Source organism: Poecile atricapillus, chromosome 1, assembly GCF_030490865.1.
Source record: "Poecile atricapillus isolate bPoeAtr1 chromosome 1, bPoeAtr1.hap1, whole genome shotgun sequence".
Taxonomy (NCBI): domain Eukaryota; kingdom Metazoa; phylum Chordata; class Aves; order Passeriformes; family Paridae; genus Poecile; species Poecile atricapillus.
In genome coordinates, this window is record NC_081249.1 from 71,774,406 (window position 1) to 71,802,295 (window position 27,890).

Genomic DNA, 27,890 nt, shown 5'->3' on the forward strand with positions numbered 1-27,890 from the left:
CGAGTGCACAAATAAACATGTTTACAAGAGTGATCCTGTTAACCTGGTTGTTGCCCTCTGAAATATTTATGTGTTCTTTGTGGAATCTTAAAATTAGTATAATTGTTGTTGGTATTACTTATGTTGTTTCTGGCATTCTCTTTAGGAAAAAAAAAAATAGCATATTTATCATTTAGCTTTGGTATAATCTGCAATAGGTTTTAACAAGTAGAATATATTCCAACCCCTATATTTTCCACAGCTGTGAAATTTACAATGATGTAAGAAGTCACTTTATCAGAGAGGAAATATTACAGACACATAAAAAAAAGTTGAAGACCCAGTTTTCTCTTTAATCCTCTGGGGTAAGCTATGAAACAAGCAGTCAGAAGAGTGAGGACTCAGTGTCATGAGTGGTGTGCATACTTGTACAATAATATGGGCACAAAAGAGATTGTCGCCTTTAGTACATGAGGGTCACTAGAATTTATTATTATTACCTTTTTATTGTTGGCTTTTTTTTTTTTTTTATCCATGCACCTTTATATTTACTTGCATGAATTTACCACAGGTTCATAGTGGCCTTTGCCATTTCAATGCTTACAGAGCCTAAAGCTTCCAAAATGCCTATCTGGCCTGTACATATTTCATTAAAAATAAACTCTATATAATAAATAAATATATAAAATAAATAAAATGTTGCCTTTGGAATTTCTATAAATAAATTTAACTTTTTATTATTTTTTTTTTTCTAAGAGGTCTTTGCTTTAAACTCAGTGGGGTGAGACCCAGAGAGCGATTAACTGAAAAGTCTCTTGTTTAAGTAAGACTGCACCCTCCATGCCTTTGTAAATGCAGCGTACACTTGAGCAGGCCACCAGCCAAAAATCCTGATGAATCGAAGTATGGCAGCTATGCTGATATATGACGAAGTACAACTGATCAAAAATTTAAAAGCGTGTCTATTCCCCAGCATGCATCAGGCCTTCCTCCTCCTCCTCCTCCTCCCCCTCCTCCTCCCCTCGGCTCCTCTCTCTCGCGCTCTCACTCCCATTCATCCTCTCCCTTTCTCTCTCTCTCTCACTCACTCTCTCGCGCTCCCTCTCGTACTAAATCAAGCGAGTGGGCATAGGCTCTCCTCCAGGAGGACAAACCTTTAAGTGCAGAACAAAATCAGCATGTTCCATCCAAGCCTCCATCATACATTATGCATGCGACAAAGTTTGGCAACAGTGGAGCTGATGTGATGACACAGCTAATCAATAAGAACCCACCGCATGAAACCTTTATAGTGGTTACTTTTTAAGGGCTCAAGTGAAGGAATTGTCTTTGTCAACTTTGGCTTAAAATATCCTTATATAGTTCTGGTACTTTCTCAGGGTCCACTGGTCTAGGTAAAAAATGTGTAAATTTTTGATGCCGTTTAGTCCTAGTCCCTTCTCTTGGAGTCCCATCTTTATTTAACGCAACGTAGTATCGTCTTCCAGTGTCCACATGTTTATATAGATTTGATGAATATGTGTTATACCAGTTTTCTTCAAATTGCTCTCTGAATACACACTCCTGGGTTAATTTTTCCTGTGGAAAGAAAAGAAAGAGAAGTAAGGAGACAGCCACTAAAATAAGCTTCCTGTTAAAGAATTAATATTTTAATGGCTTGAATCTGGTATCTCCTCGCTACATTGCAGAATAAACTATTTCAATACTCCCAGTTTTAGCTATGTAAAGCTGCATTTCTGGGTGTTTCAGGAGGCAGTCATAAGGGTGGAAAACCCTATGTGGAGCAAAAATTAATCTCAAAGCCTCATTGCCCAAATCAATACAGCAACAACAAAGATGAAAACAGATACTTTTTATTTCTGATAGCTCCCAAGCAGCTCACAAGACCTTACTGGACCTCTATAACAAAGAGTTTCAATGGTGGCTGCAGGCACTCAAACAAACAGATATAAATAAAGGAAACTAGAACCAGTCTGCAGGGCTGTAAAAAAATTCACAGTCTTAAAATCTCTATGTCATTTGAATGCATGGAGAACTTGATGCATTTCATTAATTTAAAAACATGCAATTTGTTACCCTTCATTTGATTTATTATTTGTATCATGAAGCCATAACCCAATAGAGCTTCAAACAGGAACATGAACCCTGTGTGCTGAGATGAAGCAGGCAAGGAAAAGCCCTCCAGCTTTGCATTATCAGGATTGTCCTTGTGTCCCATCCTACTGAGGACAGGATCCACTGAGGGTATCAACCATTCATCAGATGCCCCTGCTACTACAGAATCCCACTCCTTCCAGCTGACCCCCTTCTTCAGTCTGTGTGTTGCCTTCTACATCTTTATGATTGCTTAAAATTGCTTTTAAAAAATTGCTTAATAGAGTGCCTAAAACACAGTCATCTGATAGCCAGATTCATTTCAGGAAGGACTCCCACAAATCACTGAACAAGAACACTAGGAAAAAAAGGTGGTGAGCTGTAGCATGGAAGAACTGATGGATAGCTGGGGAAAATAGGCCTGAAAATAGTCTTTTCACCAGGCACAAGAAAAAAAATAGTGATAATTCAATGTATTTATTCATAACAAATTCTCATTTCAATAGCACTCACATCAACCACACCCAGCCTTCAACTGAGGATCAGTTTCTAATCATTACAAAGCTCCATACAATGCATGTGTTTTACAGACATTAAATCTTAAAGCAATTTTTTTAGATAGGAGCACAGAGAAGAGAAAACAGAGGCCAAGGCCCAGATGCATCAAAGTATGTATGGCACCTAAGCCATAAACTTGAGCCACAGCATGAGCACCCCTAAGAAACCATCTTCCATGACTTAACCCAGGAGATTCCCAAGGTCTACCATCACCAAAGACTGTAGCTTCCCTGAAGTTGCAGGTGCCTTTGGGGCCACCTCTGCTGCTTGAATCAGCTCACAACCCTTTCCCAAACCAATGTGCTTCGGCCCAGATATTTCATTGCTGCTTTGTGTGGCAAGCACTCTGCTCCCAGGGCAGCCCACTGGGGCTGGGGACAAGCCAACTCCAAGGAGCCCTACACACCTTACAGAAGCCATCCAGGCACCATCCCATGTGGGCGAAACAAACCCCATGTAAATGGGGAAAGGAAGCCAACACCCCTCTGCACCTGTACAAACTGGGTGTTGAGCTGCAAAGACAGAGTCCTCCTCAGGCCCTCCCAAACACCTAAAGGTTTGGGATTTGGAGAGATCTTCTAAATTAAATTTGTGGCAACTCCAGTAGGCAAGAAAGGCAGCAAGTAAGCTGCTCCTGACTTCCCCTTTAATGGGCACTGGGTACCTCATTACCACTCAGGAAGGAGAAATCCCAGACAGGACCCAGTTTCACATGTTCAACTCCTGAAAATTCACTACGGCAGTGACTGTATCCCTTTGTGGACGTGACAACTTTTTTTTAGAGTAATTTCTGACTATGACATTTTTAGTTCAAAGTAGTTCAAACACAGCAGTAGTCTATACTGGTTATAGGCAAAAGAAGCACAAATCTGTTCACATTAAACCCTTATCTGCGGGCCATTCCCTGCAACTTCCTACTGATAATTGTCTCTATGTCCTTTGCCAGCTTGAAACCGCAGCCGCATTGAACATCACCGGACCAGCAGCAGCTGCCAGTTACACCCATTGCAGTATTCCCCTTGTGCAGCCTCAAAAGTGCAAAGTATTGTACAGGGTATTCAGCTGCAGAGAAGATTATCTTTAAGTACAGATTTCATTAGTGTTTCATTTTGCATGAGGTTTAAAATCATCTGTGTTTGTTTTAAAGCAGAATCAGATGCTAAGTGGTATTATATACTGGGCTTATATAAGTCCACAGGGAAAGAGAAACTAATTCAAATTGTTTTCCTGCTCTCAGAAGGCAATAGGATCACATGACAAGCACTGCAGAAGAACTCCCTGCTAAAAATAGCAGCATTTTAGGAAGATATTTCAGTCCTGTCGTGAATTCATTAATTATTCACTTCATCTGCATTTTTTTTTAGCATCATCATAAATTTCTATCTTTGCAGGAACAGTACTTCCCCATGCCCTGAAGGAGAAACTTTAAAATAGCCTCCCTTTATCTGGCAGGTTTGATGGATCATGACAGTGCTGTGGTACACGTAACTAGCAGACCCTGAATCAGGGGGTTTGCACTGTACTGCACTATGGATAAGTTAAATGGATTTCAAGCTCACAAGTTCAATCTTCATTTTACAAGCTTATCCTATTTTAACTTTCTATTCACTTACAGCACAGCTACATCTCTTTTGTCCTTCTTTAAAATTCTCAGAAATTCATGTACAAACGTGAGGCAAATACTTCAACATGAACATGACAGAGCAAACAGGATGCAGTATCAGGTAGGGACATTAACAAACACCCTTTAACAGAAATTAAATAATTTCTTTATATAGTCAAGCCTTTTCCTTCTAGGAGACCTAGAAATTCTGATTGTGGTCAGACACCATGGGAGGAAATCAGTGCTGGTGACTTTGGATCAGATCCTGTAAGTAATGTGGGACACTAAAATCCCATAATATCCTACTCCCCATGCCCTGGATGACTCTTACAATAACATCTCATCTAGTACCAAGAGAGACAGAAATCAACATCCATCAGGATAGTAATTTATGTAGAATCACAGAATCCTTTGGGTTGGAAAGGACTTTTAAGATCATTGAGTCCAACCATTAACCAACACTGCCGAGCCTACCCCTAAACCATGTACCACCACAGCCCTCCATGCTGTTAATCCTTATGCTCACACTGTAAGTATGCATGTTATTATTCCAGCCAGAAATGAGCATAAGACGGAGGTGAGGCTGGTCCATCGTGCTAGCACCACCCTTTTCTCTCACCATCTTAGGAAAGTCTTGCTGAAAACCAACTCTCCCAGTATGGAAAGGCTATGGTGTTTCCTGATCACATTTCTCCTTCTGGCTATGACTTTTAGAAAGTACTTCTGTGCACATTCGAAGAGCATGATTTAGCCCTACAATACAGCAATTTTTGCATACTTTTATTCCAGCAACTCTATCACTTTTCCAGTGCAAATATTTCCTCGCACCATACTTAAAGTTGCTGGACATCTTTGTCGAAAGCTGACACAAATACCAAACATACCCAACTGGAACAGCTATGGAAAGTAACCTGCATTCCTGTGAAAGGGGAGGCTGCCTGCTTTGCTCAAATCATTTAATTCAGGGCCAAATAAGGAGGTGACCTCAAAATTATATAAATCAGATGTTGCACCACATTCCACATGTTTTCACAGTGAAGACGGTTCATTTTCAACTACAAAGTGATTGATTTTCATTTTGCAACATTTCCACGCTTCACCTGTTTGGTTTTTTAACCTGTTATTTAACTCAGAATGTTCAAATAATTGAATTGTACAAAAATGCACATATCTGAAAGACAAACCCTGAGAAAGATTTAATTCAGAAAACTGCTGATGGCTGGTGAGTGTTAGCAAGCCAGGACCCCTTCCCCTTTCTACATTCTCCACCACCTAACAAAGGAAGAAAATAATTATGTTATCCTATTCCCAGGCAGATTGATTAAAAGTCAGATTCTAAATTTATAAAGTGTATTGTTACAGGCATCACAATAAAAGTTCTGCTAGCTTGTTTTAAAATGGCTACCCATGTGAAGTAGTTAATTGTAAATAAATAGAAACATGGAAAACACATGTACACTGCTCAGAAAATGGTTTCATGACTCTAAAGAATGTAAGACATTTGTGCTGCTTGGTAGTTGAAAGAGCAGTACAGGGTCCTATACACTATATATACAATACATGAATTTTCTTTCTTTCTTTCTTCCTTTCTTCCTTTCTTTCTTCCTTTCTCTTCCCTCCCTATGGAGCTAAAACTCCAATTTCTTTTGTAACCTGACAAAAGAAACTCTATTCAGACCATCATTCCTAAAATCACAGCAAGTTTTTTCATGCCAAGCAAACTATTCTGTTCTATGCCATGTATAGTTTTCCCTTTTGCAAACTGCTATATTGATTCAGTAGAGACAAGAAAACACCTAAACCAGAAGTCCAAACACCTATTAACAAGAAATATATCTGATGTAGCCAACACTTCCTATATACCTGCTGCACGCTAACACCTTGTTAATCCAACCCATCTTAACAAAAGTCATGTTCATATATATAATCTCCTGAGTAATTTCATGCAAATCCCTCATTATGGCTACGTGGCATTACTAAAAGCTGCATATGTAGTGAAGGGAAGCAAAGAAATGCCCGATTCTCCTCCAAAGCAGATTGCTTTGCTGTTCTGCCTACCAACACACACATTTTACATGCCATTGGCCCTTCCCATGCTGTAATGCAAACAGCCTCTAGAACATACTATGTTCAGCTAATAATTAACACTCATCCAGAGCTGACATAAATAAAGGTCTAGTTTAGCATTTGCTGTGGTATTTTCTGTACTCTCATGCTAAGCCTGATAGTTACTGGCTGGCTGAACCACCTCCAGCCATAACGAGAAGCCAAATACCAGTGTCCAAGCAGCACTACTTTCTTTTCCAAATTAGACCACAGTGTGAGTCAAGCCCTGCACACTGTGTGTCTGACTTGGTGAGTGTCACAGAGCTTTCTTTGATGAGTTTTTCCAAGCAGCCTCTTTTCAGAATGCTTTTTTTAATAATTTGACAAAACATGAAAAAATGGGGGGAATAAAAGTCTGCCAAGAAGACTAGTGCTTGGTTTTTTGTTTTTGTGTCAGTAGTTGTCCAAAAGCCTTTTAGATGGAGAGCAGAAAACCATTCAGGGCCAGAGGAGAGACAAGCAAACAGTCAGACACCAATGCTGCCACATACATATTTCATATTCCGTGGCACGTTAAATAAGATGAGGGAAATCAGGCAAGGTGTCCCTGGCAAAACCACAGTTAGACAACTGCATTTGCCCTACCTGAGATCACCTTGTACTCTCACAGAGTACATCCAGTATCCATCTTACTTTCTTGACCCTAAACCTCTTAGTTAATTTGTATTGTTTTTATTATACATCAATTTCCACCTGCAAAATAAAAATCATGTGTGACTGCTCTGTGCTGCTGCCATGCAGCAGTTATGATGGTGCTTAAAGATTAGCGTCTTCCATATAAAAAGCTTGTAAAGATCCCAAGACCCAGCAGAACTTGAACTTCTTGGGATCATGATTGCCAAAAGCCACAACACCTACACAGATGCAGACACTGTGGTACTTGCACACCCTGATGCAGACAACAGAAAAGCAGTGCTTTCTGAACTAAGCAAGCAGACTCCAGGACCAACAATAAAATCCCAGGACACTGTCAGTGCAGGAGGGATTTCAATGCTCAGCCCATTTGCTCTGTTGCAACTCTTCTCCCACTCCATTGCTCTCCACACTATCAAGAACCTTCTCTAGAGAGACCAGGCTGGCACAGAGCACTATGCCACCCCAGGGCTCTTTACAGGGCTCTTCTGATGTGAGCTGCAGGAGAATGAGATGCCAATTAGGCCTCCATCCATTTTTGCCACTGCCAACTCCTCAGTTCTTGGTTTTACTGATATCCTCTCCTTTGAGATTTCAAGTTTGCAGCATCTGTCAAGCTTTAAGTATGCCCTCCCTGGACATGAAATCATTATGGGATGAGCAACCCCACTGTGCCTGAGGACAGGCTGCCCATCAATAGCCACACTTCAAGTTCATAAAGGCTCGGTTTATATCTGCTCAGCCAAGCGCATGAGATGAAAACTCATTTTCACCCAAACACCCAATATCTGCTCATGATGCTGTTGGAAGTCTTGACAAAACTCCAGGGATAGATCTCAGGCTACATAAGCTTTCTCTGTGTCTTTTCTCTGGAAGCTGACAAGCTTCCTTCTCTGCACCACAACGGAACAGGACCAGGACAAAACTGACTCTTAGAAAACAAACAAACAAGTTGGTCTGTTCCCCTCCCTTCCATGCCAGCGGGACCGGGCCCACACTGTATCGTTCACTAGTCACACTTCTGACCTGTATTTTATTTTGGATTCCCTTGGCACAATAAAGAACTGCAGTCGTCAATGTTATCTCAGCATCTAATTCATAACGCTTGGCTGAACCCTTCCAAGAATCAGAAAGCAAGGTGGTATGCAATCTGATACAGGAGCCAGAGCCAATTTTTAAAGAAGATGGGAGAAGGGTTCCCGTCAGCTTAAATGGAACACGGATCAGGCTTGCAATGATAAAAAGGCAACAAATATTTTAAGACATTAAAAGAACCATTTCAGGCATGCTCAGATTTACTGAAAGCTGTAACTTGACCTCCCCCAGCTCCCCACTCCACAAATTCTGTTCTATCAAAAGACAACCTGTATGTCAAAGCAGGGCTGCCACCCTACAGCTGCACACACTCTAGCCTGAATACCAGTTAAGGTTTTAACCGGACAGAAATTTTTAAACAAAACATGCTTTCCTTAAATCCAACTAAAATGGAACTAAGTGTTTTGTCAGTATTTTTTTACTTGTTTTGTGGTTCTCCAAGCACAGAACACAGGCTTAAAGGAAAGATAGAACTCATTCAGCAGAATGTGCTGCTTAAGTGAGCTAAACTCACATGCTGGAAAACATTGTAAAGTGAAGGATAAAAAGTACGTAATCTGCACGACCCTCTACATTCAGTGAGTACACCACAAAATGGATTTATCCACCATTAAAGAATCAACTCTCACCTCTCAGCTACCAAGTGCCACCATAAAAAGAGCAGAATGCTCAAGACCCTTCATGGAACACTTTGCCATGGGAACAAAATAATTATTATACATATGTAGTGATATAAATGTACATTATAAAATTAATTAATGTTTTATTCTTTCAGCAAGATGATTTGGTCAAGGGATGATGAACAAAAGCCTGTCTCTGTATATTGCTATTAATTTTATGCAAAGCCACTAGCTAGGTACTAGCTCAGAGGACAAGGACATTACTGATTACAGTCATTCTGGACAGGGTTCATCGGACAAAAAGCACCACAAGATATCACATTTTGGAAAGATCCTCTCTGAAATGCCACATATCCACTGGGGCCTTGAAAGCCAACACGCTTCACAGAGAAATTTTAAAAGCTACATGCTTTGGTGGGCACTACAGCAAAGGATTGGAACACTATGATCTTTACCTAGCAGGCCTCAATTGCTTATTCAGTTTAAATTGTTTAAAAATGAGGCCTTTTAATTTCCCACCTTTTTTGGACAGGAAGGAAGGCCAGCAATTCAAATAGTTGCTTCTGAAGAAAAGATTTCAGACCGCAGTGCCCCCTCCCTTGGCAAACACTCCTCATAAACAGTCTCTCCAAGGATGAATTTTTGGATACTTCCCCCATTCCTTTTCCCAGGGGCAATCCCACCACAAAGTCATAGATTTAGTTACACAATTTTAGTATCTTGCTTTCTGGGTAGAATAAAGAGTATTTCCTTAATATTTCTCAGAAAATCCACACATCTTTGGTGTTGCTATGCCTTGACTTATGCTGTCAGTGATACAGCTGACCTAGCTTTTGGGAACACTGGAGGAAATCAGGTGGTTCTGCTCTTTCATGAGACCCCTATTCCTCACATGCACACCAGTGGGCCTGTCTTTCAGTGGGTAAAACTTCAGTCATGCAGTTAATTTCAGCTTTGATGAAAGAAGTTGTCACTCTGTCTAAAAAAACCCAAAAGATATATAGGAACAACTTCAACATAACTAGCGACTAAAGATCTCAACGACCAAGTATTTGGTCTCTCGGGTACCTGCAAATATGGATCTTCCAAAGAAAACAGATTTTTAAAGTAAAAATAATTTTTTTTAAAAAATAATATTTCTATTTGGTTTAAACTTTACAACATTTGTATATTCTAAAATGAATCAAAAGATTTTGCTGAAGTCTCCTCCAATAACTTTCCTGTTCTGAGTTCAGATTATACACTATATGATGCCCTAACAAAGGCATCAGTGGGACAAAATCCACCTTGTTATGAAAAAGTAAGATTACACGTTAAAAGATTGCCTCTAGATTGCAGACTCTCATAGGCAGGAACCCTGTCTAGATTTAGGTTTTTAAAATGATGAATACAATCCAGCTCTTATCTTGATTTGGATCTGCTGACACAACCATAAAACTAATTGGTGGTTTTACAGGAGCAGGTCCAATCCTGATTCCATTGAAGGAAATGGTATTTCAACCATAATAGAATCGAGTCAAAATTTCTCCTGAGTCACAATTGCCTCTATAATTGTGTTAAATTTGAAGAGCAAAGTTTAGCAGATTAAAGTTGCACAGCCTGGGCCAGAGCTCAAAAGTATGCAGCATCCACACTAGAACACAAGTTTTACCTCAGCAGCAGCCTGTGGAACACAAATATAAAATCTTATCTTCAAATCAAAGGTAGCTGCAGATATCTGCCAGTATAAAAGGAATGAAAAAGAAACAAAAGGGCTTTGTAGAAGGGGAAAATATGGATTTCCACTATAACAAGCTTTATTTTTTAAGCTTTTTGAATGTGACACAAATGAACGACATTACTGCACATCACCAAATTAGCCTAAGCACATTCAAACTGCAAAGCAAATCTCAACCAAGTCAAAATCCCTAATGAAGTCCCCACAGGGCTCGGTCTTTGAAAATGATGAATGGCAAAGTGGGAGAGAGTGCCACACTCGCATCCCACTGGCACCTGAATCAGAAACGGAGCACATCAGATCTTTATCTGGTGAAGTGAATAATCCCCAAGCATATCTCAGTGTGTCACTGCTGCTGATGTTTTAGCATGTCACTTCAACACAGTACTCTCAAATCAACCAAAGACACTGAACCTCTTCACACCTCTGTATCATTACAGCCACCTCCAGAAACGCTCGGGGCTGCGACAATGGGGAGCTACACAACTGCAAAGAAAAGAATCTGAAGATGTCCCAGTCTTGCTTGCTGGGTATGATTTGGGTTTGCAATGCAATTAGGCCACTTAAACAGCTCTCTGCTTTTGAAAGCACAGTGCTCAACCCTTCAACTATCCCACACTGCACCTGATTCTCCCACTGAGCTCTAGTGCTTGCCCAAACAGGCAGCAAGCCAGTTCAGGAAGCTAAACATTTTTCTGTGGCTTTATATCCCTAAACTGATCCACTGACAGGTCAGATGAGTACCAGTGTTGGAGCATGGAAGAAAGCAAAAGCTTTCTGGAAGAAGTTCTTCTAGAGCTGCCCTTTCTGGAAGAGGCTTCCTGCAGAGTCACATTGGCTGCCTCCTCGAGCAGCACCTCTAGTCTCCGGTTTTCATGAGAACACAAAATTTCAGACACCTTTAGTTAGGGGAAACAAATCATTAAACTAAGGTTTGAGTAGGATCTTACCTTAACAAAGCTTAGCTTTATATACACACACACATAAACATATATATATGTGTGCGTGTGTATGTATGTGTGTATATATATACATATATATATATATATATACAAACATACAATTTATATAGAAGTTACTCATACTTTCCTGTCCCACGCACGTAGTGAGAATCCAAGATCAACATAGAATTGTAGACCAAGGCAAAATCTTTGAGGGTTTTCTCCCATAAAAATTATCTTCAGACCTAGTTAGCATTTGAAATTAAGTCCTCTGAGAAAGACCATAGACTTGAGGAAAAGTGTGGTATCTATCTCACAGAACAGTACTAGTAAGTGTTCCTTTTTGGTGACAGTGCTATAGTCTATGAAATTCTGATTTAAAAAAGACTGAAGCCATAGCTTGAAAACAACCACAATAGTTGCAGTTTCTCACAAAGCTTTCTCCCATATTATCCGTGTCAAGTGTACTGACCTATCAATTTTTCCTACACCAGTACCCACATCTCAAAGGACCTTTTTTCCAACAGAGTCCTTCATACCTTGCTGAGCTGGTTGCAGTTTCTGTCTCATTCCCCATGCTGGTACTTGTGGGGAACACCATTTAACAGTACCCAGCTTTCAGCAAAACTGCCCATCCAAATCCTAAGAGGGGTTATCTGCAAGGGTGAAGTAGATGAGGTAACTCAAGTATATGGACTTTTCTTAGATCTATACCCTCCACAAAGGAACAGTCACAAAGCTGTTTACTACTGTAAAACGGTGCAGAGAAAGCATTTATGTCTTATCTACAACTCCCTGCAAAAATCCCTCTGGACAGCTCAAAATTCCATTTCCTCACAGCCTGAATCTTCCTCATTAGGCAGCCTAAGCTTTCCTGTGACCCATTCAAACCAACTCATTCTTGTACTCTATTTCGAGGACTTTATTTTCCTCCGTGGTGCTACACCTCAAAGTATTTACAGAGAGCAAAAGCATACCCTCTCAGTTTACATTCAGCAGGCTAAGTCAAGATCTTCAGAGTTTATCATTTGATAGTCTTTTCTGATCATACCAGTATGCCCTTTCTGCTCCTCTTTTGGTTCCAATTAATCTTCTTTAATACAGTGACCAACTGTATTTTGCATTTAGACTGAATCTTCCTAGTGTTGTATGGAGTGGCACTGATAGAGCTCTCCCTGAGCCTCACATGTAAACATTTTAGGCCCTTTAGGTCACCCTTAGGCTTTTCTGTAACGTTGCCTCCTGTGCTGGAAATACTTCCCAGCTTTGCAAAAAAATTCAATAACACACCTTTTTATGATGAGATGTTTAATGTCCCTAATAAAACCAGGGAATAAAATCAGTCCAGGGACCAATCCATAAAAATTCCACTAATAGCTTCACTCCAGTCTAATACCTTTCAGCACTCCCCACTGCTGTCTTCTCTTCAGAGTTTTCACCATCTATCATACAAGCCTTCTACTAACACTTTTTCTACCCACTGTGACAAACACTCTCTTCTGTGGGTCATACCTAACACAGCCCTGAAGATTAGCACAATTTTCCATTGATAGAAAAAGATATTCCTACCAAAAATAAAATACTATACTTGCCTGAAACTATTTATCCTGCTTCAGTAAACTCATCATACATGTACTTTCAGGTCCTCCTCTACTCTTTCATTTAGAAGGATGTTCCTAGCTTCCCAAGCACATCCCAAGCCAGACTGATAGCCCTCCAGCCAAAAACAAATCACACAGCCTGAGGTACACACACACTCAAGGCTGGAAAACACCTGCATTGCCTCAGAGGGAAGCAAACACTCCCTCACCCAGGGCTTGCTCCCACCTCTGTGCTGCACCTTCCAGTGACTTGGGAGGGAGCCACTGCGGCTGAAGCCCTTTTGCTTGGCCAGATTTGTTTTCCAGTTTCCTGCTTCAATTCCCCAGGCAGCAAAGAAACACTTGTGCCAGCAAAAGGGAGGGGATGGATGGTTGGAAGGAAAATAGCCACTTCTTTCAACAGCAGTACTGGCTGCCCCTACTCCCTTTGTTCATCCCATTACAGGGAGCTCTCTAGACCCATGTTACCACCCAAAAGAGTTTATCAGAAACAGGGCTAGCCCAGTTAGCATCCACATTCAGACTGTATTGCATTTACACTCCTGCCTGAATACGCCGTGTTGGTAAAGACTTCTGTTCCATTTCCAGGTATGTAGCTAAAAACTTTTCACCTTATAAAAGCTTTAGTACACATTTCAGGGCTCAAATCAGCTTTATTGCACAATTTCTATTTTATTCCCATGCTTCTACATCTCTAAGAAGCAATCTTTTCTGCAACCTGCCCTTCTCCCATTCTCTGCAGACCCTCTGCCAAGCACTCACAATCTTCAAATGCTTACACGCATTTTCACCCTTGCTGGGATACAATTTCCACAGGACTTCTGAATCTCTGACAAAGTTTCAAGTTTCCGACACATTCAAAGCCACAATCACCTTTTTGAACTGGGTCACTTCAGAGTTTGCCCGTCAAATTAACCACAGGCCTGCTTCTTGTAGTCTCCTGTTTAAAGCAGATTTACCCAGGGAGACACGAGTCGCGATCAGTAAAAGACACCATCAGGGTTTTGATCACAAGAGTGACAGGCTTTCCTGAGCAAAATGCCTGACCACTCCTTGCAAGTCAGCTGCCACAGGAATCACCCTCTGTCTCTTCATTTATACCATTTACCAGAAGGCACTTTATTATTGTAAACAATAATAATAACACCAGCAGAAGGGCGTTAAACCAGGCACTGCAGCCATTATCCCTCCTGGGATTTGACCACTCTCAGCCTAGAAGTCTCTGCCTTCACTCAAGGAAATTGCTTTTAATTCTCCTTCCAAAACTTGTGCACCGAAACTGTTCCTGTTGTGCACTGAAATTGAGCCTGTTTCTAGGCTCACCTCAACCATGGTACCTGGACACTGAGAACAGATAATCCAGATTGTTATTTTAAAAAAAAAAGAAAAAAGAAAAGCAATCTGAAACATATGGAATGGTTTTAGATGGGAGGTGTTTAAAAGGAAAGTGTTGTGGTACTGGAGGGTAATTTATTTATTTATCCAGTTCTTAGATACCTGCAATAATTATATACTTGGCCCAAATGCTGTTACCAACATGCACTTTCAACCTGCTTTTTTCTTCGTGTTGTTTCCGTGCACCTTGACCTACCATTTGAAGGGCTGGACAATTCCCTTCCTTTATTTGCACAGGAATATAAAAGATATTTTTAGAATGCAGCCAAAGAAATCCTTGCCTACATCAAGCAATTTTCAGTAAACTACGACAAATTGTCCCTTTTTTGTCAGAAAAATTTCTGTTCACTAGTCTTTGTAGCTTCATACCCCTTACAGGACTGTGGGGACCCAAACAAAAGCATAAAACGCTGCAGGTGCAGCCCTGCTGGGACAATAAGGAGGCATATCGTCACTCCCTGCACACTTACTGGGAAAATATGTTCCTTCAAGGACACTACTCTCTCTCTCACTCACTCTCTCTCTCTCTCCTCCTCCTCCTCCACCCCCTCCCCAGTGTTTTAGGAGCAAAAGGTGAGTTTAGTCTCCCAGATGAATCTTTCAGTTCACTTTTTGAAGGACAGCAATTTATGACCCTGCTAAAAGCTTTCCTACAACTCACCTTGCAGCACATACCCTGTAAGTCTGCAACCCAGAGGTGTGGAGCTCCCTCCCTGGCTCCTGGTCTGGGTTCTTCAGCTCTGTCCCAGCTGCTCTGTGAGTAAATGAAGCTTCTCTCTGTATGTTCCCCTGAGCTCTCCTTCCAAGCACTCTTTCCCCCTGCCTCAACAGCTCCACCAGTTCCACTCCTGCCTTCCTCTCCTCACCTGCACAGCTTTCCTGGTAGCTGCTCCAGACTTTCCAACTATCAGTATTCCTCCTGAGCACCCAACCTGAGCTGTTTTTTGCCACTTGCCAAGGATATGTGGAGGCACCAGCATTTTACATAATGGTTTGTGTTGAAAAGGACCTCTAAATCTCATTTACTCCAAGCCCCCTGCAATGTGCATCTTCAACTACAATAGGTTGCTCAGAGCCCAGTCCAACCTGACTTTGAATGTTTTTAGCAATGGGGCATCTACAGTGTCTCTTGGCAACCTGTTCCTGTGCCTCACCACACCAACGGCTAAAAAAATTTTTCTTTTTACTCAGTCTGAGAAGAAGAACGAAGAAGGTGCATGTCTGTGGGAGATCAGTGAGGTGGGGAGGCCAGCAGTCAGATGCAGCACAGCTCTCTACTGCAGAAAAACCTGGGACAACCAGGGCAGCTGAGGCAAGGGTATCCAATGTTCCTGCTCGGTCTGTGCTTGAGGTAGCACAGAACTCCCTCAGAGGACAGCCTGCAGTGGGAATGATGGGCACCCCATGGTGTGGGGACACATCAAGGCCTGCCACGTGTGTGGCAGCTGTAAATATTCCCAAGGGCAGCATGACAATGGGGACAGCCTACAAAAGCATAAAGGTTGTGGTACTCATCAGAAAGACCTCTATGGATGGCCCTGATGAGCACAGCTAAGACGCATTTGCTGATGCTCTTGCCAGGCATGTTGGCAAGAGCTGTTTGGCACTTGGGAAGGAAAGGGTCTTCATGTCTTAATACCCTTGGGATCCTATTTGTAGTTTGCATTTTTCCTCCTTTCCAGTGGCAAGCACAGTAGCTGCTGTGAAACGTGGTGAGTCATGGCTGCAGGCTGCCAGGGAAAGGCAAGGTAAAGGGAAAGCAGGGACAGGTGAGACAGGAGGGAAAGCTGCTGTCACTAACCAGTCTCCATGTCATTGTTTGGTAGCTACCACTGGTTTCTCTGCAGAACCACGTGCGTGTATTTTGAGCTTTACCTGGCTAAATCTGGGGCATGATGAGGAATTTGAGAACAACCACATTATGTTACACATCTGCCTGAAAGCAGCGTAAGAGGCACTGTGCTCTTCTGACCAGAAAATACAGCAGGAACTGCCCCCTGTGAGAGTGGGGAGGTGGGAAGAGTTTGTCAGGCAGCTAATCTAGGAGGAAAGCAGTACTTTGAGAAGGCCAAGAGGAATGTATCTGGATCAAGATATGCTGAAACTGCTTTTACTGTTGTCTTTCATGAAAACTGGCAGCAGTCACCCACCCTGGCTGCTCTGCTTTGCCATATGTCCCATCTCCAGTGGCATCACAATTATGCTGGGAAAAATCTTCCTATGTCAAATGTTTCAAACACAAATATAGACGGATAGAAGTCTCTTAGGTCACTGATTTGGTTCATGCCTAATGTATTTTTCATGTAGTATTTAGAATATAAATATGATAGTGTCAGACACAGGGCATCTACTTCAACAGTGTCAAGTACTGGATGCCTCACAAGCTGTGAATCTAAGCACCTGCTTAGATCCACAATGCTGATGTAGAGCAAGAGCAAGTATTTCTTAGGCTTTGCTACTCAGTTGTGTGTGGGCTTCCCATCCTAGGAAATACAGCCACTGTGTCATAAGTGTGCCTGCTCCATGACAAAGCTGATGCTATCCACAGCCCTTAGGGAAGAAACCAAGACAGAGGGATAGACCTCACAGCACAGCAACACAAGGACAGTTTACTGGTGCTACAGAACTGTTCAGCCAAAGATTTAAGTTTTTCACAGTCTACCACATATCAGTCTCAAAACTAATCTCATTTAACCTGGTCTTCTACTTCGCCAGAGAGATCATTTTCTGCTGGATTGTGCCTTGTTTCTGGTTCAAGATGCAACATTTATTCCCATCAGAGAACTTCATTTTCAATTAACTTCACTTTTTGACCAAAACCAAAAGCAAAACACTGTCACTTAAAAATGTCCAGCCAATTCTACACAAAAAATCTCCTCTGAAGCCTGCTTATCTCAGTGTTTCTAAGAGAGCTGACAGTTGCTGAAATATAGTCACTAGGATTGCTAGTGTTGACAAGGCTTTAAAGCATCATCACACTGAGTAGCCATTAGAGGTTATATTTCATTGGAAGTAATGTAATTCAATTACCATCACTCTTTAGTATGTCCCATCTCTGGAGGCTGACAATAAGCCATATCATCCATCAGATTTTAACCTGAACTTTGCATTCTAGCCTCAGAGATTGCCAGTTCTCCATTATGAATGGCTTCATATTTTTAGTGTCATTTCTTAGGAAAAAGGGGTTATCCAATTTTACTGTACATCCATTTGCCTGCTTGTCTCTCCTTCCTTAGCTTGTCAACCAGCTTCAATCAGGAGGCAAAGGTCTCTAAGAAAATTAAGTTCCTATCAGGTTTGCAACTAATCAGAGGCAGGCTAAAGAAGAGAAATCATTTGCACGTCTCACTTGGGAGTGGTGAGCTATGTAATCCCTGCAAACTGACAGTCTGGTGAGCATGGACAGCTAACACTGTCTCTTTCTCCATACAAGAAACACAAAAGGCTAAGGAATTTGTGCTTCTGCTGGGACAGGATGTCAAAGAGACCCATGTCTTTTACTGTGAGACACAACTCCTTAGGAAAGCAGGCTCCTTTAGAACTGCCGTTCATGGAACAACTATTTTATAAATGCAGTGAGCTTACTAATTTACAAAGAATTTCTTGTGCATATTTCTTCTGTGAAGAATGTCTTGAGTAATTCATTCTGACAGTCAAACATATTGCAAATACAAAATATAAATTGCACAGGAAAGTGATGTAACATTTGCTTTCCCAATTCTATGCATTTAAGCTCTGTCAATAACCGCATTTTCTGTCTCAGAATATCTGAAATGCAGAGTAACTGATTCACTGTGTTTATATGTTTAGACAATTACTCTTGCTGATGATTATCAACATTATTGATTCACATTACTGTTGTTGTTCTGCCTCTTTGCTGCCTAACTGAACCTGATGTACTCATGTACTTTGCTAGTTCTTTATCACATTCATCAGGCTACACAAGGACTGTGACTCATGACATCTTACTCCTCACAGGCAAGTGGTTTACATCTGTCATTGTATCCATTTCTTTTCTCACTCCCTCTCCATCCTTCCAAACTTTATCTCCTCCCTATGGACATTAATGCTAAATCCCTTTTCTTTGGCCTTTCCCGCTCACTGGCTCCCACCATCTCTGCATCTCCCCTTCCCCCATGTCCACTCATCCTTCATCCCAGCCTTGCCCATCACTTTACCACCTCTTTTTCTGCCTCCCACATACACTGTCTTTATTGTATCTTCCACCTTCCTCACCTAGCTTGCTTTTTGCTCAGAAGATAATCCTCTTCATCTCTCTCACACAAAATTTTACTAGAAAGAGATCAGTGAACCTGGACACCCTTATGGAAACACTTCTGCTGGACTTTCCTGGTTTCACTTGCTCACACTCCTACACAGATAATATACATGGAAGGTGGACTTCCCACTTACCCCTACTGTTTTCACCTGCCCACTCACCACCATTGTCTCACATTTTCTTCTACTCTCATTGCCAGCCCCACCCTTTTCCCTGTTACTGCTACTCCCTGTGACACAGATATCTTCAACTACAGTCAAAGCCCTTCTCTATCACTTTAACTTTTTTTTCAGCGTTTCTCTGCAACATTTACGCTATCAATGGACCATTGTAACCTTCTGCCCTGCTTCTAATGAACCCCTGTGAATACACAGCTTCACTTTGCTTCAGATATTCTCTTACCCTTCAATCCTGCTATCCTCTTCCTCAAATACAACGGCTTCTCTAGTCATTGTAAGCTTTGGAGGTTGACACTTTACTGCTAGAAAAGGTTGCTTTCTACCATCTGGGGAGTTATCTGCTAAATTTCAGATGAGCCTGCCCACGATCTATGCAGGATATGAAGCCCATTGTACATCAGATGCCTCAAATCCTCCAGGTAAGAGCCACATCATACAGACACATGCACACACAGTCTCTCTCTCTGCTCAGCTGGAAGACAGCCCATGTTGCCAAGAACAGTCACCCATCAGCTGCAGGTAGGCTGGCAAACTCCCACATCTGAAATACCAAGTTTTACTCCTCCTTCACACCCGTTACTCACTCCTGCTGCCATCCCTCAGGGAGAACCAGTGAAACTTTCAGGACAAGACCACCAAGCCTCTTGCCCTGATTCCTATACTTTTTATAACTTCTGTCACACTCCTGTTTCTCATTCTCTCATCCACATATGCCACCCTTTCCCTCCCCCTCTACCTTATTTTGTCAATTCTTAGAAAGCTCTCTGCCTACACACAAAAGGAATCCAATTCGTCTTGATTTAGGTTTCTACTGAGAGGAGACATTTACAAATCTTATAGTACATCCTTTAGTCTTCAGTGACCAGCTCTGGCCATCAGTCTCTATTGTTTGTTTCTAAATTGCCATTCATCTGCATTATTACTCATTCCTGATTTTGTCACCTTTTCCCTCTCCCACATTCATTATGTCACCCACAGGGTCCTGTCTTGAATTAGATTGCAAGATATTCAGAGCTCATACAGCACACACACACAGTGCATTGGGAGCTTGTCAGAGCTAGCAAGTGTTTCCCCCACAGAATGTAAGGATCATAACTGCCCAAGGCCAGCAGGAACTCACCGAGCCATACAGTTCCCCTTTCTCATTCATTCCAAGATAAAGTCCACTGTCGACTCCTCGGATGCTGACCAAGCCCACTGCTATACTGATAAATTCCAGTATACCTATGAAATGAAGGAAAAAACAAACAATGTACATATTGTTTCCATTGAAAGGTTGGGTTTTTTCCAGATATGACTTATCCCTCAGTGTGAAGCAACTATTTTCAAGGCTTTTCTCCCATTTTGTGAGCTCTTTGAAGAAGATGATGACAAAATTAATGTACAATACTTCAAATACTTTGGATCTTTGTTAGAATGATGCATTTCAGACAGCATTCATGTATCAAATTAAAAGATTGCTCTCAATTTTTCTTATCATTCCTAAACACATTTCTTAAGCTCAGTTATACTGATTTTGCACAACAGATAATACATTCAGAGAAAAAAAAAAAAAAAAGGTTTTAGATTGCCAAAATTATCAAGAATGAGGAAACTTGTCTTGAAAAATAAATTCTGAAAAAATGCATTTTAATCAGAATTGTGAAATAAGGCAATGTTACACATGGAACCAAGAGATCTCCTTTCAGACATCAATGAATACAGTGAAAGATTTACTCACAGTATGATCTTCCAAAGGCTTGAGAAATGAAAATCCTTAGAATAGTCCAGTGCCATGCATTTCTGTTTAGATAGTAACCATTCTCTCTGATGTGTTATTATTTATTCATCTAAAACTCAGACATTAAAACATCCTACACCTAAGTGTAATAGTGTGTACATGATTAAGTTTTCCCCATGTACATCACAGCAAGTTTACACAGACATTTTTCTCTTAGAAATAAGAACACTTTGCAGAGAAGCACTGCTTCTGCAAATCTCTGAAGTTCAGCATCCATGTGTACAGTACAACAAGTATCTGTATCAAGTATTGGCTTATCTGGTTCTGAGGGTTTGGGAATTTTCTGACAGCCTTCCCTGCAAATTGCTTCCCTCTTCAATGAGGATGCTGCTGGCCAAACCTGGCATAAGCCTAGGAATCTTGTGTTATAAAATGGAAATTTCTTCCTATTTGGGAGTGCTCATCTAAGACTGTAATGGTCTCACAGGAAGTTATCCAGAAACATTCAGAAGCACGCTGCTGTGTTACGCTACTTTCTGAGTCACAAAATAAAGTGTGTCCTGCACAAAGTAGCTTTCTCAGTATATTATGTGAATTTTCATATCTAAGCACACTGCATAACTTTTTTTTAAAGCTTATTGGAAATTATATGCACATGAAATAATGAAATAACAGTATAGTGTGTGTTGAGCCTCGCAGGGCCAATAAAAAAGCACTTTCGTGGCTTTTTATAACAATTAATTTGGCATCTCACACAAAATAGTTGTGCACTAATCAATAGCAGGCATGAATCACATAGATCTAACATAACACAAGTTGAAGCCAGTAGGGAAAATTTATAACCAAGCTAATGTAAAGATTAAAAATATTCGCTGTAAGGGAGTATTGATCATTACATTATATATTATTCAGCACTACAAACACCACAGTATTATTGTTTTGATAACCCATTTTTAAGACCTGGGCATTTTAAATTATTCTCTACATATGCACAAATAAGTACTGGGAGGAAATATTTGCAATTATGTAATTATTTAAGTAATATAAAGTGGCAGCATGCCGTTTATCTGGTATATGTAGTATCTCAGATACAATTGATCCATTGAAACAATTTAAAAATTCCCATTATATCTGGACATGCAATACTTTCAGATTTCTTAGTAAGGCTTTCTCTCTAAAGCTTTTACCAAAATATCATATTACTTGATACATGTTACCAAGCAATTTTAACTGAAGTTAAATCTTTTGTTAAGTGTGTATTAGACACTACTATAGCTAAGTTAGTGAGTCTGGCATTTTTCATATCAATCCAAATGTAGTCTTTAATTGCTGCCATCATTTCAAATATTTGGATGCATGCTGCTTAGTGCATGAAAAGAACAAAAACGGCACTGTCATGTCCTATCCTAAGTGCAGAAAATTAATTTAAGGTACTTGGCAAAAAGCATTCACATATTTAAGATCAGATAGAGACCTCTTCATTTGAAACACTCAAAAGCCTACTCACAGCAAGTTTTATGTGCCATATTAAATCCTTCAAGAGATTATCTGGGGCCAAGCATACAGTCTTCCCAAAGTCTTGTCACTGCAAGGATTGCATTTGTCCCATAGTTCTGTGCATATTTTCACTGTATAATTTCTATAATATATAGATATTACTTAGGACCTGAACTAGATATTAAAATAGATAATCCTCTTCAAAATGAGGCTGTATGAAATGAAAATCAGGACAGCTCCAAACTTTGAAAGCTAGGGCCCTATTTATAGCTAAAAATATGGAAGGGAAGAGAAGCAGAGAGGAAGTAACTTAGTACATGGGGTGCTGGATTTCTTCTCACTGAGGATTTTCTTTAATGAAATCACTTCAGTGCAAAGACCCATTCCTTCACGACGATAGGAAGAAAGTTTCAGGGAAGCTATTTATTCCTTACACGTCCTAATCAGCCCTTCACATACCTTCTTCTACATGATCCAACTCAGTTCATGCTGAATGGTGCAGGACACCAGCCGGTCCTAATAAATGCTGGTCCTGCTCTCCCAACACACTCAAAGGTGAGTGACGTGTTGTTCACGAAAGTGAAAGTTTAATTTTGATCTATCTTAGCTCTGGTGAAGAGCAGACCTACAGAAGCATTTTCCTTGGCTTTTAGGCGATGAGCACCTCTGCAACTGCACAGTTTCATGTTGTTGCTGGTTTACCCTTTGCCCGCTTTTGTCTCAGGCTATACGTTGGCTTTTTTTGTATCAATGGATTGGAGCAGTTTAGCTTTCCCTTAGCACTGTAACAGACCATCTGTGACAACGAAGACGGCGAACAAGTATCCCTGCCTGCCACCTCTCTGTATGGCTTCCAGGGGAAGGGGAGCGCAGGAAGAGCGGTGGGGGATCCTCTGCCCGGGCTGCCCCGGAGAGCAGTGGGGCGAGGGAAGCGAAGCCCTTCGTGGCTAAGAAGCCGCCGGGAGGTCAGCCCAGCGATGGGGCGAGGGAATCCCGGCACCGCCGTGCCCCGGCGCCCCGCTCTCGGCCTCCCGCCCGCCGGCGAGGCTGCGGTGCGGGGCTGCGCGGGGCTGAGCGCTCCGCCGGGATGCGTCCTGCCTGTCGCAGCTGTCACCACCCCGCCCGCTCCCCCACATGATGCCAATTAAAAGATGGGAGCGCAGACAGACACGGCACCCCCAGGCAGCAGGGCCCTGCTTCGGTTTCAGGCTTTCACAGCGCCCTTGCCCGCCTCCCCTCATCCCCTCCCCTCGGCGGCACTCAGTAGCGGAGGAGACTGTCGGGCCTGCTCGGCGCCTTTCCCTCCCCCTAAAACCTGGCCCGCGATTCCCAGTCCCGGGGGCCAGAGCCTTCCCCGCATGCATCACCTTCCCCCCGCCCCGCCCCGGTCTGCTGGCTCTCCCCAGAGACAGCACGGGGCGGGGGGCAGGCCCGCCCACCCGCATCCAGCAGCAGAGGGGCGGGCAGCCGCAGGGACCCCCGGCCGGAGCCGCCCCCGCGCCCTCCCGGCGCTGAGCCCGCCCCGCCAGCCCAGCGCCGGAGCAGGCAGGGCGGGCCGGGGAGGCGGGAGGGCGGGCGGCTGCGCGGCTCCCGCAGATGATGAACGCAGCGGTTCCTTGTAGCAGCAGGTCCCGGGGAGCGGAGGTCACCTGCTGACAAGCTTTTTTTTTTTTTCCTTTTCCTGCATGCTCCTATTTTTTTAATGCTGTGCATGCAGTACTTGTGCTGACGCACAGAGGCACGCCTCTCCGCTGTTACAGAGTTCCTGAATTTACAATGACTCTACTGTCTAGCCAATGCCCTACACTAAAGGAGACTGCATCAAAAAAATTTCTTTTGTGACCCGGGAGAGAAAAGGCTTTGATCACCTGAGATCACATTACGGGGGGGACCCAGCCGGGTTCTCCCGGGAGCTTTTCTTTTAGAGATGGACATCTTGCTGCAGGAATTGCGAAATGCCAGGGCTCCCAGAACCGGGCGAGTATAGACACACAATATGGCTCGGTTTATTGTACGCAATAGGCACGCATCCAACATAGCATCACAAAAGAATTACTCTTATCTGATGTCTCTCCAGAGGTGTGTGCGGGGAGGGGGATTCCCACAGGGCAGAGCCCAGAGAGGAGTTTACGCGCAGCCCCTGGGGTTTTCTCTTTGTCTTCCTTACTCCTGGAGAAAAACTTCCTTCTGACGCGTACCCCCGCATCCACACACGCGCACGCAGGTTTCCCGCACACGCTCGCAGGAGACCATGTGAGCCTGCTCTCCACAGGACAGCTCCCGAGCTGGGATGCAGACCTCCCCAGGATCATCAGATATAATCACCAAAACTCAAACAGGATCAGCTATTCTGTGTCCTTCCGGCAAACGCAACAGCAATGTCACGGCACCGATACAAAGTACCGAGATCCCCTTCCCTCCCGCAAAGAAGCCGGGAGTCCCAAGGCGTCCCACGGGTTTGCCGTGCCCGATCTTCCCAACCCCGGAGACAGTAGGGGCATCACCGGCGCCCTGCATGGGGAAAAGAGTTATCACCGAGGCGCGTCCTGGGGGGGGGGGAGATCAAACCGACAAGGACAAAAAAAAAAATCAATCTATTTAAAGCCAAGGCGCTGCAAGGGGTGGAAGAACTGCCCCTCGGAATTGTCAGCTTCCTACAACTGCGGCTGGAAAGCCATTTTTAAAAATAGACGCCACGAATAATGTGGTCACCGCCGCCTCGCGAAGGGAACAGCTGGCGGCCCTCCTCCGGGGGCGGCGGGGCCCCGCGGGCCGCCGGCCCCCCGCCGCCCCGGCTGCCGGTGCGCGCAGCGCCCTACACCTGCTGCGGCCCCGCTCCGCGCCTCCCCCGCCGGCCCCGCGCCGCGCCCGCCGCTCTGCGCCCGCACCGCAGCGGCCAAGGGGAACCTGCGGCGGTGGCTCAGCAGCTACGCGCGGCGTCTATCCGTGCCAAGGAAAACGCCTAGCTGCAACACACACACACACCCCCGCCCCATTCCCCTCACTACGCGTCTGCCTTAAACACTTTCCGCACTTTTTCCTCGCCAGCAAGCGTGGATGTTGCGCCCCCGGGAGAGGCGCGACGCTGCCCCCACCCCGCACCCAGCCCCGGAGACCCCGGGCGGGCGGCGTGGGAGGGAGGGAGGGAGGAAGAGCCTGCAAGCAGTGTGAGAGTGTCAGGGAGCAGCGGATGGAGGGGGATGGAGGATGAACCTGCGACCATGCGAGAGCTTCAGTCCTCTCCTCCCCCGTCCCTCCCTCCCCGCTTCCCTTATGAGCCCTTTGGAGATCATCTCCTACAACACCGGCATTATCTAAATAGCTTCACAGAGCAATAAAATACAGCTTAGATATCGTTCAACATCTGGCATTAAAATATAAAGAGAGAAAAAAAATCAACACAGGACTTTTTTTTTACGACCGAATTTAAGTGCTGTCAGGTTGGTTCACTCAGAAGTTAACTCCTTCCAACAGCTGGGAGCGTGGCGAGCTAACCTGGCATATTTTCCGCACCCCTCCTTAAAAAAAACCCAAAGAATCAGCTCAGCCAGGCTGTTTTAGTCACTTTCATACATTCAATCTGCCGGGCCTTTAACAGACTCCCTGGCAGCCGAGACGCTTCAGGCCCACTGGACTCGCGTGTGCATGTGCATGTGTGCGTGTGTGCATGCACAGGCTCTCCGGCGCGGCCGGGGCCAGCAGCCCTCCACCCCTTGCTGCTGAGTCACAAATAGTGTCCCCTAGAAAGGAAAGCCAGGGAATGTTCTTTTCAAATTCGCTGCCAGCCTGACTCTCCACGCAGTTCGAGAAAGGCAGGTTTTGGCGCAGGATTCCCGGCTGGTTCCGGACCCCACCTGCGCTCCCTCTTTCCCGGGGCGCCTGTCACCGGCACTGTCGCACGGCTGCGGGTGCGGGCGGGCGGAGAGCCCGGCTGCGGTCGGCGTGCGCTGCCGGTAAAACCCCGCCGAGCAGCGAACCAGGCAGGGTGTGCAATTCGAGCAGTTACTAGGGCAGGTAATCGGCAGAGAAAACGAAAGAAAAGCCCTCGTCAATTTGCGTATAGGACGAGAGCTACTCCCTCCAGGAAACTCGGTGAATTTTAAATTGTGGTGGTTAATGATTAAAAACCCTTTAAACTCGCGAAATCAAATCATTCAGCAGAAACGTCCCGAGCAAAAATTCCACCGCCACCACCACCACCTCCCAGTACGCGTCTGCTCTTAAGCAGAACTTGGGGCTGCACAAACATCGCTACCGAACACCCGGCGACTTCGGCGAGGGCTCCTGCTCCGCCGCGCTGGTGCCGCTCGTGTACATCTGCACCCCCGGACACATTCATTTTTCCCCTCGGCGGATTATCCATCAGCACAAACCCCCCTTCCCGCCCGCTTCGCACCCCCCACCGTCCCCCCGCCCGCAGTTCTGCCCCATTATTTCATCACATGACCACTAAAGGGTTAAGGATAATACCTACCAAATCTGCTGTGGTCTTGCCTGGTTCCCTGGATAGTACCATTGGGGAAGATTTCTAAATGAAATCCAGTCCTGCAGTATAGCTGCCTCCGCCTGAGGATCCCCTTTAAATGGTCCAAGTCCGTGACCGCAGGCCCCCTGGGTAGCCCACCTGCCTCAGACTGACCCAGGTGGTCACTTAACAAAACCGGACTATCCACCGGCAAAACGGGCACATTCCCAAAGGGTACTGCATCCTGCACACCGAAATAGTTCCCAACTTCACCTAACGGAGCCATCAGAAGATTCTGCTTTTAGAGAATGAGAATAAACAATAATGATGGTGCCAAACCCAGGAGATATAAGATTAGGTATATTCCACTCCTCTCCCCTCCCTAGCGCAGTTACAGAGAAAATGTTCTTTCTTCAATCCATTAAATGCATAAATAAAAGTAATATTCTGTTTTGACTGGTACAGGTTCAAGGTCAAACCAGTTAGTCTAAGAAACCACCACTTTATACTCACACACTGACATATTTATAAACATATAGATGTGTATATCTATATAAATGCATATATCCCCAGCTCTTAGCAAGCAATACGGTCTTCAGCCCATCCAACTGTAATAAAGAAAAAAATCCGTAGTTTCTCCATTTGGTTTAAGATAAGAATGACCATAGCAACTTAAATACCTAGGCGTTATAGGGATTTTTTTTTTTTTTTAAGATGCACAGGCTACGTCAGGATTTATGGATTCTGACTCCAGAAAGGCATGCGCTGTTTTTACTCTATAACAGACTGCATACATCAGCATGAATCCTGCAAAGGGGGAGGGGGGAAATCTCACGTTGTTGGCTGAGATAAATCCAAAAAAAAAAAAAAAAAAAAAAAGCAAAAAAGAAAAAGGAAAAAAAAACTTTTGACGTCCAAATCTATTATCCAGAATTCTCAGGAGGCTCAGCAGATGTCCACTGGTTTAGGATTATTGACGATCCACAAGCAAAGCAGCAACATACAAGTGCTTGTGTCTTTCTTGGCTGGCTCGAAACAGGTGTTGCTTCTGCAGGGCTCCCTGTGAAATGTTGTACTCCAGCACTGAGCTGCAGCTCTTGACTGTGGATCTCCATCCAGCACGCAGAGTGGCGCAGGAAGAGGCATTGGGCTGGGTTTAAGGTAGTCCTGATTGCTGCTGGAAGGATTCTCCGAGGTCCTAGCGCTCAGCCCTTCCTGCTGCAATACCGAGCCGCTTCCAGCGCTCGGCACGGCGCGGAGCGGCTCTTGCTGCTCTGCGGCAGCGCGGCGCTCGCCGGCAAATAAATAAATAAGTGGGCGAAACTTTGGGGGAGGAATAAAGCGACGCGATGCTAAATATATCGCGCCCGCCCGCTGCGGGAAGCGGGCTCCTCGGGAGATGCCCGCA

At 43.8% G+C, this 27,890-nt stretch overlaps 1 protein-coding gene across 1 annotated transcript; it reads right to left on the reverse strand.

Moving 5' to 3' along the window:
* Positions 1-690: 690 nt before the first annotated feature.
* On the reverse strand, positions 691-27,890 carry FGF9 (fibroblast growth factor 9). The gene is made up of 3 exons (XM_058830496.1): positions 26,492-27,890; positions 19,921-20,024; positions 691-1,557 (listed from the first exon to the last, which is right to left on the reverse strand). Exons 1-3 carry the CDS (start codon positions 26,766-26,768, stop codon positions 1,312-1,314), a joined length of 627 nt encoding a protein of 208 aa, XP_058686479.1. The 5' UTR covers positions 26,769-27,890; the 3' UTR covers positions 691-1,311.